Raw genomic sequence first — 11223 nt, forward strand, 5'->3', positions numbered from 1 at the left:
TCCAGCAAAATATAAGTGCATGTGATAGGGAGATTTATATGATGAACTCTTTAAAGGCCTTTCATCATTAGCATGAAGATGGCTTATCAGTAACGAGGAGATGCACCATAAAATTGGGCTATCCATTTGTTGGTGTGTTTGTTGGATTGTTTCATAAGATGATAGGGGCGTCATAGACCGATGAGGGAGGGGCCTATCCTAAAATGGAAGACTTTCTCACAGTAACTTGGCGTTCACGAATATGATGGGTAAGCACTTACTAGACAGAACGGTTTAACCTAAAATGGCAAAGAACCTTGTCTAATAGAGGTTGAAGGGAAAACTCATAAGATGAGTGGATATGATCCTTCATAGAAAGGTGGTGGGATTATGTAGCTGAAACAGTTGGCTCCATACACTATATGTGATTTTCCACATATGTGGGTAATGATCCTTCAGTGAGATGGGAGGGAAATCTCAGAGATGAATAAATTGAAATGGAACATAGATTAAAAGCCATTTCTATATAATTAACATGAATCAATTTAGGTTGTGGACTAATAATCTACTTTGCCTTTATCAGAAATGGCAAACAAATAGTTCACCAAATTGTTGGACAACAATAAGCTCAAGGGCCCAAACTATGTTGACTGGTTCCGTAACTTTACGCTAGTTTTAACGTCTAAGAAATTGGACAAGGTTGCTAAAAACCCTGCTCCGAATTGTTCAGGTGATAGGGCTTTTGAGGCCCGTAGGAAGGAATATCAAGAATGGGAAGAGAAGAAAACTCTCTTGCCCAGTGCTACATCATAGCCTCTCTCGACAATCCGATATAGAGACAGTTCGATCAGATCGAAGTGTCCAAGGATATCCTGAATAGTCTAAGGACGATGTATAAAGAGCAAAATCGTTCTACTCAATAGAAGGTCCTAAAGTTGTTTATGACCACTAAAACGACTGAGAGCCAAATGGTTCATGACCATTGTCTAAAGATGATGGGCTACATCAATGAACTAGAGGCTCTCGGGTCAGGGCTTGATCATGTCATCAAAGTTGATGCCATCCTAAACTCCTTGCCTCTCTCCTTTAATCACTTTATCATGAATTATAACATGAATAAGGTAGATGCTAGCCTTCAGGAACTCAACAATATGTTGTAGATGGCTGAAGAATTGATTAAGAAGGACAAACCGATAGCCATGCTTGTTAAAGGTGGCAATTCGGGTAAAAGAAAGAGGAGGGCAAAGAAGAAGCCTCAGAAAAAGGTTAAAAAACCTAAAAGGAAGAAGAAGGATAAGACATCGGATGCCTACCACTTCTACAAATAAACCGGCCACTGGAAGAGGATATGTCCTCAGTATCTGGAGACCAAGAAACAAGGTAATTTTGAATCTTTTGTCATAGATACCAATTTGTTGGTCACTTCTATTTCCTAGTGTATTAACTTCGGGACTTCTACTCATGCATGATTTAACACATTACAGGGGTTCAAGACAAGCAGAAGACTGAGTGACAAAGAATTTACACTCTACTTGGGGACATCTGCAACAGTTGTAGCTACAGACATAAGAACTGTAGAATTAGTTTTCAGAATTGTGCATGGATGGTTATTCTATTTTGTTCAGTAATGTGATTACTATTAAATGTGATTACTATTAAATAGAATAACAATTTCCTCCCATATGGAGAACTTGAGAATGGTCTATATGTTCTCTATCCTCCTCTGGAAACAAACTTAACTGAAACTACATTGGAAATAATCCCCAAGAGGAGAATACATGAAACAGTTAATCCCACATGCCTGTGGCATTACTGACTTGGCCACATTAACATAGATTGTATTACAAGGTTAATAAATGATGGCCCTTTGGATTTTCTAACTATAAAATATTTTCCAACTTGTGAACCTTGCCTTCAGGTTAAGATGATGAAACAATCATTTACAGGTAAGCCTAAAAGATCTACAGGCACACTTGACCTAATACATACTGATGTATGTAGTCCCCTGAATGCTAGGACACGTAACAAGCACATTTATTTTATAACATTTACCGATGATCATTCATGGTATGGTTATGTGTACCTAATGAGACATAAGTCTAAATCCTTTGAAATGTTCAAAGAGTTCAGGAAAGAGGTCGAGAAATAGTTGGGGTGATAGATCAAAGCCCTTCTATCAGATCGAGGAGGTGACTATATCTCCGACGAATTCAGGGACTACTTAAGGGATAATGGGGTTGTTTCACAGTTAGTTCCTCCTGCTACACCAAAATTAAATGGTATGTCAGAGAGGAGGAACCGAAATTTATTGGATATGGTCCGATCACTTCTCATACACTCGGAACTACCTACATCCTTTTGGGTGTATGCATTAGAGACTGCAATATATGTGCTGAACCGGGTTCCAACCAAATCTGTTCCTAGGACTCCATATGAGCTATGGACTGGTAAAAAACCAAGTATAAGACACTTGAAGATTTTGGGTTGTCCAACATATGTTAAAAGAACAAGTGTTGACAAATTGGAATCCAAGACCAGCCGTTGCCTATTTGTAGGCTACCCCAAAGGCTTTATAAGATATTTATTCTATGACCCAAAAGAGCAAAAGGTGTTTTGCAGTCGAAATGCCCATTTCTTGGAAGAATATTACATCCTGAACAATCATCATCAGGAAGTTGTTCTTGATGAGGAAAGCTCATGGGGGAGATGTCCCACAAGCTCTAGATAATAACCAACCTAGAAGGTCTACCTGGGTATATAGGCCTCTAGTTCGTTATGGCTATGACAAAGAAAGTTACTTGGTGGAAGCCACGACCAGTGAGGAAGATCCCATGACATACGGAAGCTATGTTGGACATAGATTCCATGAAGTGGGTAGATGCCATAAAAGCCGAGATGGACTCGATGGAAACCAACATGGTCTGGACTCTTATAGACCCGCACCCTGGGTGAAAGTAATTGGTTGCAAGTGGATTTACAAGAGGAAGAAGGGCCTAGATGGTAATGTTGAGACCAATAAAGCTCATCTTGTGGCCAAAGGGTACACTCAAAAAGAGGGAATCGACTATGAGAAAACCTTTTTTCGCTAGTGGCCATGCTTAACTCTATTAGGATCTTACTAGCTATAACAACATACCATGATTATGAGATTTGGCAAATGGAGGTCAAAATCATGTTCTTGAATGGAGATCTTACAAAAGATATTTATATGCAGCAACCAAAAGGTTTCATAGTTGCAAATCAGGAACACATAGTGTGTAAACTCAATCGATCCATATATGGACTTAAGCAAGCTTCTAGAAGCTGGAACATCCGGTTTGACTCTACTATAAAACAATTTGACTTTGACCATAATTCGGATGAGCCCTGTGTTTACAGAAAGACAGTGGGAGATAAGGTTACATTCCTGGTTCTGTATGTAGATGACATCCTACTCATTGGGAATGATGTAGGGATGTTAACTATGGTGAAAGTGTAGTTTTCACAGCAATTCTCCATGAAAGATCTTGGAGAAACCTGCTACATTTTGGGTCTTCGACTCTATAAAGATAGATCGAAAAAGATAATAGGATTATCCTAGTCTACTTACATTGACAATATTGTCAAAAGATACAGTATGAAGAACTCCAAGAAAGGAAATGTTCTTTTTAGGAATACGATGAAACTAAAGCAACACAAGCACAAGCGGTTGCATTTAATTCAGTTGAATGTTCTTCCTAAGATCTAACAATTTTTGATGCAGCAAATCATTAAACCCTAGTTGCTTCGCATATTAGAGGGATTAGACAATTACGAATTTGATATCTAACCTAGTAGTAGATTGCAATGAATAATAAACTAGTAGGCCTCCTAGCAATCAGACAAAACAATCATGAGCATAAACAGAGAAGAACATTCGATATTCAAAGTGTAAATCAAATAATAATAATTAAATTAGATCTCACAGTTTTGTTGATTCGGAAGCTTCTATTTCCTTCGACCAAGTATCAAAGTTTAGCCACGCATGGTCATGGTGAAAACTCAAGAAAAATCAGAGAAGAGAGGTGCAACAGCCCTAGGTCTGATTGTTTTCTTTTTTGTTTTCCTCTTCTTTTCTTTCTCCCTACTTCCCCCAAGAGAAGCCTACAAAATCTCCTAAAAATTCTCTGGATAACAGTCTCCAAGTCTGACTTATCAAGAAAAATGTCAAAGATAAGATAAAACAAAGTTCTAATGCAAGTGGGAGAGTGGTGATTTCGCGTATGAAAACTTGCAGGCTAAGGAACATTTTCAGCATGTTAGTAGTGCGATTGTAGCTATTTCGGGCCCGATTTTGACCTCGATGCAGTCAGTATCTATCAAAACTCAAAACATTAAAGTTATAGATATTTTCCTTATCGTTCTAACTCAGCTTGAATCATCTCAATCTGAGTTCGGATAAAAGAGTTATGCCCAAATTACGATGCGGTGCCGAAACTGTCCAGAATTACCCGATTAGCCTTGTTTTTCACTTAACGCCTCCATTTGTGCCCTAAATCAAAATATAGGAATAATGAGTGCATTTGGGCATCAAATAAGTATAAAAGACTAAATATTAAGGGAGAAAAATATGATATTTTGCATTCTCATCAAATCCCCCCACAATTAGCTTTCGCTCGTCATCGGGCAAAACTCAAATTCACTTTTCCAAAAATGCCATGGTTACATTGCCATCAATAGAGAACAACCAAGCTCTTCAATACTCATAACACATCATCAACAAACATTCTTAACAACTCTCAATTACTTAGTAAGCATTTTCACTCAAAGATGGAATAAACTAAATAGTAGACCCTCACGGAAATAAACACTTAACTCTCATGTTTGAAGGGTAGGTGTTTCGTTGAAATTCATTCCAATGAAAATGATCTACCATAGGCTTGCATATCTTTTCATCCACCACTGGGATCACATGCATAACACGAATCAAAAGGAATTTTCAAGGGTTGTAATGCTGCTTAGGATCAAGGTGGGGAATATTTGGGAATGTAGCTCAAAAGCCATCGAAACTAGTAGAGCAAAACTGAATCATCTGAAGCTCGAATGTACAAGACATATCAAACAAATCACTCCATTCAGCAACTTCTTCAATTTTTCTTTAATGCATTTAAAGCATGTAAAACTCATACTTTGGAAAAGAGATTATTCAAAGGAACACATTTTGTTTGTAGTAGGGAACAATTTTTCACAACAACTTCCACCTTTGTATGTATAAGCAGCCCCCTTTTTCTTGGAATTTTAGGAGGGGCATGGATAGTTTGTAACATCAAAAGCAATTTCCTCCCTTCCTTTCATCTTTACTTTTTTTATCTTTTTTCTTTCTTTATCTTTTTTTTTCTTTTTCTTTTTGCTGTTTTTTTTTCAAAGCATATCAATCATTGGAACTCACGAATTGAGAATGAAAACATGTTCCATTTCACCATTCACAACCATACCATGAATCCAAACACCCCCACACTTGAAACTTGCACATCCATGCATACTCATAATGATGAATAATGCTCCACTAAGTCTACGGCTTGGGTAAGGGTATTATTTTTTTTCTCGGGTCTAAAGTTTGTAACATGGGTTTGCAATGAATGACAAAGGTCAATAAAGCTTAAAGGGGTTCAACAAATGGGATAATTTATCATAAGGTAGGCTATTTGGCTTATGTGGCTTATAACAAAAAGGGCCTTAATCATGTTCATGCATGCTTGTGTCAATGTGATCTTGAAGAGAACCAAGGCATGTTCTAGAGAAAAAAATCCATGGAAGAATATCTTACATAAAAGAAAATAGTGAGACTGATGTGGATGTGTTATTCCAAAGGCTCAAAATCTCACCAGCTTTTGTTTACTAAATTTAGTCACTACCATTCTCAAGGAAAATAACTAGACTAATTAATTCTAAGTTGGAAGATTATTTATCCAATCATGTTATGAGCTTTTCAAGCTTAATTGAATCTTGCTCATGACATACACAACCTAAAATCGTTGAAAACCACAAAAACAAGGAGCAAAACTATTTTTTTTTCAAAAAAAATGCACAACGTAAATCAAATTTAAAACACAACCTAAATCTCCTCCCCCACACTTAAAACTTACAGTGTCCCAAATCTAAGGTAAAATGCAAAGAAAAGGTAGAAATAGCTAAAACATAAATGCGAAAATAAGAAAAAAAAGAAAAAACAAACTTCTCTTTTTTAATCAGCATAAACCGGATCCTCAAGGTCCAATTGTTCCACATTCTCTACTTGGAAGCCTTCATGGAAATGCTTGAGTCTATGGCCATTCACCTTGAACGCTTTGGAGGTTTCTAGACTTTGAATTTCAACTACACCATGAGGAAAAACATTAGTAACAACAAAGAGTCCAATCCAACTTGAATGCAACTTACTTGGAAACAGACGAAACCATGAATGGTAAAGGACTTTTTGACCAATTTTAAACTCCTTCCTAGAGATCATTTTGTCATGAAAAGCTTTCGTCTTTTCCTTGTAAATTCTTGCACTCTCATAGGCATCATTTTGAATCTCCTCCAACTCTTGTAGTTGCAATTTCCGGTGTTCTCCACTTTCATCCATCTTCATGTTGAGACTCTTGATAGCCCAATAAGCCTTGTGTTCTAGCTTGACTGGAAGGTGGCATGGTTTCCCAAACACCAACCGATAAGGCGACATACCAATGGATGTCTTGTGTGCAGTCCTATATGCTCACAAAGCATCATCCAATCGCAAAATCCAATCTTTTCTACTTGGATTGACGATCTTTTCAAGGATGGACTTGATCTCTCGATTTGACACTTCCGCTTGTCCACTAGTTTGCGGATGGTAGGCAGTTGACACTTTGTGGGTCACATGGTATTTTCGTAGCAAATCCTTCACAGTTCAATTGCAAAAGTGAGTGCCTCGATTGCTTACCAGAGCTCTTGGAATTCCAATCCTGGAGAAGATGTCAGACTTGATAAAACCTGTAACAACCCTAGAATCGTCAATCCTGGTGGCTTTAGCTTCCACCCATTTCGAGACATAATTGACAGCAAGTAAAATATAAACATAGCCGAATGATACAGGGAAAGGTCCCATGAAATTGATGTCCCAAACATCAAAAATTTCGCAAAACATTATGGGGGTTTCTGTCATCTCATTCCTTTGGGATATATTACCTGCCTTTTGACAATGATCGCATGACTTATAGAAAAAGTATGAGTCTCGGAATAACCTCAGCCAATAGAAACCACATTCCAGCACTTTTCTCGCTGTCCTCTTGGCTCCAAAGTGACCTCCACAAGCATAAGAATGACAGAAGGTCAGGATAGAAACAATCTCATTTTCAGGTACGCACCTTCTTATCACTTGATCTGTACAATGCTTTCATAAGTATGGGTCATCCCACACAGTATTTGGCATCACTTTTGATCTTATCTCTTTGAGCTTTAGACAAACCAGGTGGCAACACATTAGTAACCAAATAATTCACAATGTTCACATACAAAGGTGATGTCTCATTTGCTGAGAACAATTGCTCATCAGGGAACGTCTCTTGTAGAGGAAGTTCATCCTCCACATGAACCAAACGACTCAAATGATCTACGACATGATTTTCTACACCCTTTTTGTCTTTGATCTCCAAATCAAATTCACTCAAGAGAAGTATCCACCTTATCAATCTTGGTTTCACCTCTTTCTTCATCATCAAATAACGAAGAGCTGCATGATCAGAATAAACAATGACTTTAGTACCAAGCAAATAAGATCAAAACTTTTCCAAAGAAAAAACAACAGCTAAAAGCTCCTTTTCAGTGGAGTAATTTTTCTGAGCATCATTCAAAGTTCTTGAAGCATAATAAATGGAATGAGATGCTTTTCCAATTCTTTGACCCAAAACGGCACCTACTACATGATCACTTGTGTCACACATAATCTCAAAGGGAACATTCCAGTCAGGAGGCTGGATGATTGGGGTAGAGGTCAATAGTTCTTTCAGCCTATCGAAGGCCTTTTTACACGCTTCATCAAACTCAAAAGCCACATCCTTTTGTAGCAACCTGCATAGGGGTAATGCTGTTTTGGATAAGTCCTTAATGAATCTCCTGTAGAAACCTGCATGTCCAAGGAAAGAACGAACTTCCGCACACTAGTGGGATAAGGTAAAGAATGAATAATATCAACTTTAGATTTATCTACCTCAATTCCCCTAGATGAAACAACATGACCCAAAACTATACCTTGTTCAACCATAAAGTGACATTTTTCAGAATTCAACACAAGGTTAGTTTCTATGCATCTTTGAAGGACAAGCGTAAGGTTATGCAAACAATTACCAAAGGAGTCTCCATAAACTGTGAAATCATCCATAAAGACTTCTATGATATTCTCAATGTAATCTGAAAATATGCTGATCATACACCTTTGGAAAGTGGTTGGGGCGTTGCAAAGGCCAAAGGGCATGCGACGATATGCAAAGGTCCCGAATGGGCATGTGAAAGTTGTTTTTCCCTGATCTTCTAGAGCAATTGCAATCTGGAAATACCCTATATAGCCATCAAGGAAACAATAGTAAGAATGTCCAGCTAGCCTTTCAAGTATTTGATCAATAAAAGGCAAAGGGAAGTGGTCCTTGCGGGTTACATCATTTAATTTTCTATAATCTATACAAACCCGTCACCCATTCTGAACACGGGTGGGAACCAATTCATCATTCTGATTTTTCACCATAGTTATTCCAGTCTTTTTAGGAACCACTTGAACTGCGCTAACCCAACTGCTGTCCGAAATGGGGTAAGTCACTCCGACTTCAAGAAGTTTGAGGATCTCCTTCTTCACTACACCCATCATGGGTGGGTTCAGACTTCTTTGTGGTTGACGGGAAGGTCTCGCTCCCTCTTCAAACAAGATACGATGCATGCATGTAGACGGGCCGATTCCTTTGATTTCCGCAATCGTCCAACCAATAGTCGTCTTATGCTCCTTAAGAACCTACACAAGCTTCTCTTCTTGTGGTGCGCTAAGGCTACTAGAGATGATCACCGATAATGTTTCTCCATCTCCAAGGAATACGTACTTGAGGTGACTGGGGAGAGGCTTCAACTCTGGAATAAGGGCCTACAAAACAAAGGGTAAAGGTCTCCTATCAGAAATCGGCAACATAATATAAGGAACATTACCTGTCTGTTGTAACTCCGGAGAATCATTCAATGCTACAACAGTTTCCTGCAAATCAACATTCAATGTTGACTCCTCTTTCTCAAGATGCTTACTAATGGAAATTTCCAATCCATCATTCCCATCAAGTTCAAAGACTTCCTGTGCCAAAGAATCAATCACATCAACAGAACAAATAGGATTATCATTAGCAGGATATTTCATGGCATCATAAATATTAAATTTAACAATTTCACCATCAAATTCCATGGTGAGTGTGCCACTATGAACATCTATCTTAGTCTTGGATGTCTTTAAGAATGGTCTCCCAAGCAAAATAGGAGTGGTTTGATCACCATTATCCATATCAAGCACATAGAAATCAACAGGGAAAACCAAATCATTTACTCTCACAAAAACATCCTCAACTACACCCTTAGGATAGGCATTAGATCTATCAGCCAATTGAATCACAACACCAGTTTTACTCAAGGGTCCAAGTTTCAAAGAAGCATATATAGAATATGGCATCACATTGATAGAAGCTCCTAAGTCTAACATGGCCTTCTCTATACTAGTATTACCTATCGTGCAAGGGATAGTGAACATACCTGGATCTTTGCACTTTGCATGGAGTTTTCTTTGAATGACTGCAGAAACATTCTCCCTTACTCTCACCTTCTCACATCTTTTCAGTTTCTGTTTCCTCTTATGTGTATACAGTTCTTTCATGAATTTAGCATAACGAGGTACTTGTTTAATAGCATCTAAAAGCGGAATATTTACCTCGCATCTATGAAAAGACTCATAAAAATCTTTAAACTACTCATCTTTTCTAAATCCTACTAAAGCATGAGGAAAAGGAGGTACCAGTTTATAATCAGAAAGTGGCGGAAACTTACGCTTGGGTACTTCATCGTCATTGGGAATGATGTCTTTCTCATTTTCTTGCTTCAACGATGCAGGGGCTGCTTCCGCTGGAGCCTCAACCTCCTTACCACTTCTCAAAACAATTGCACTTGCATTTTCTTTTGGATTCACAACCGTTTGAGAGGGTAATTTCCCCGAACCTTGCACCTCTAACCGATTAATTGCAGTCGCCATATGGCCCATCTGATTGTCCAAACATTGGATACTGGCCCTCGTCTCTTGATGAAATTGCAAAGTGTTAGTGGCAAGAGATTTAACAATATCCTCTAAAGACATACCAGAATTGGAAGTTTGGGCTGGCTGTTGTCTATGAGGTGCGGCTGATATTGCTGGAATGTCGGACAATTTTGCGGATTCCCATAACTGAGATTGGGATGATTCCTCCATCCCGGATTATATGTGCTCGAATAGGGATCATACTTCCTTTGCGGTTGCCCCGGAAAACCATCTGCCACATTCACTTGCTCAATGGGCTCCTCTTGAAGAGTTGGGCACATATCGATTGGATGGCCTACTACTGAACATATCCCACAAGCCTTCACCGTTTGCATATTACCTACAACCATTTGATGAACAAGAGAAGTTAGACTCACAATTTGTTGTTCAAGGGAAGAGATATTTATCTCATTACCATGCTTTGATGGAGGGTCAAGCCTATAGCCGAATTGTTGAGAATTGGCCGCCATATTTGCAATCAAGTTTCTCATGGCTTTGGGAGTTTTATCCACTAAAGCTCCTCCACTAGCAGCATCAATCATGCTCCTATCAGTGGGTTGAAGACCCTCATAGAAATACTGGATGAGTAGCTGCTCATTGATTTGATGATGGGGGCAGCTTGCACATAATTTTTTAAAACGTTCCCAGTATTCATGTAGGGACTCCCCATTGTACTACCTTACACTACAAATTTCTTTTCTAATGTTGGCTGCCCTTGAAGCTGGGAAGTACTTCTCTAAGAAAAGCCTCTTCATCTCGTTCCATGTGGTAATACTCCCGGAGGGTAGATAATAGAGCCAATCCTTAGCCGAATCCTTCAGAGAAAATGGAAAGGCTCTTAGTTTAATTTGTTCTTCAGTCACCCCCGTGGGTTTCATACTCGTGCATACCACATGTAGCTCCTTCAAATGCTTGTGAGGACCCTCACCTGCAAGACCATGAAAAGTGGGCAAGAG

At 38.7% G+C, this 11223-nt stretch overlaps 1 protein-coding gene and 1 non-coding gene across 2 annotated transcripts; one reads left to right on the forward strand and one right to left on the reverse strand.

Moving 5' to 3' along the window:
- Positions 1–6181: 6181 nt before the first annotated feature.
- On the reverse strand, positions 6182–7008 carry LOC148801320 (uncharacterized). Its single transcript, XM_088900383.1, has 2 exons — positions 6899–7008; positions 6182–6683 (listed from the first exon to the last, which is right to left on the reverse strand). The coding sequence occupies exons 1-2, from the start codon at positions 7006–7008 to the stop codon at positions 6182–6184; spliced, it is 612 nt and encodes a 203-aa protein (XP_088756509.1).
- A 3859-nt stretch (positions 7009–10867) lies between these two features.
- Positions 10868–10974, forward strand: LOC148801321 (small nucleolar RNA R71). Its single transcript, XR_016084886.1, has one exon. It is a non-coding gene; the product is annotated as a small nucleolar RNA R71 (small nucleolar RNA).
- The last annotated feature ends 249 nt before the right edge of the window (positions 10975–11223 follow it).

Source organism: Nelumbo nucifera, chromosome 3, assembly GCF_055504915.1.
Source record: "Nelumbo nucifera cultivar China Antique chromosome 3, China Antique-T2T, whole genome shotgun sequence".
Lineage (NCBI taxonomy): Eukaryota > Viridiplantae > Streptophyta > Magnoliopsida > Proteales > Nelumbonaceae > Nelumbo > Nelumbo nucifera.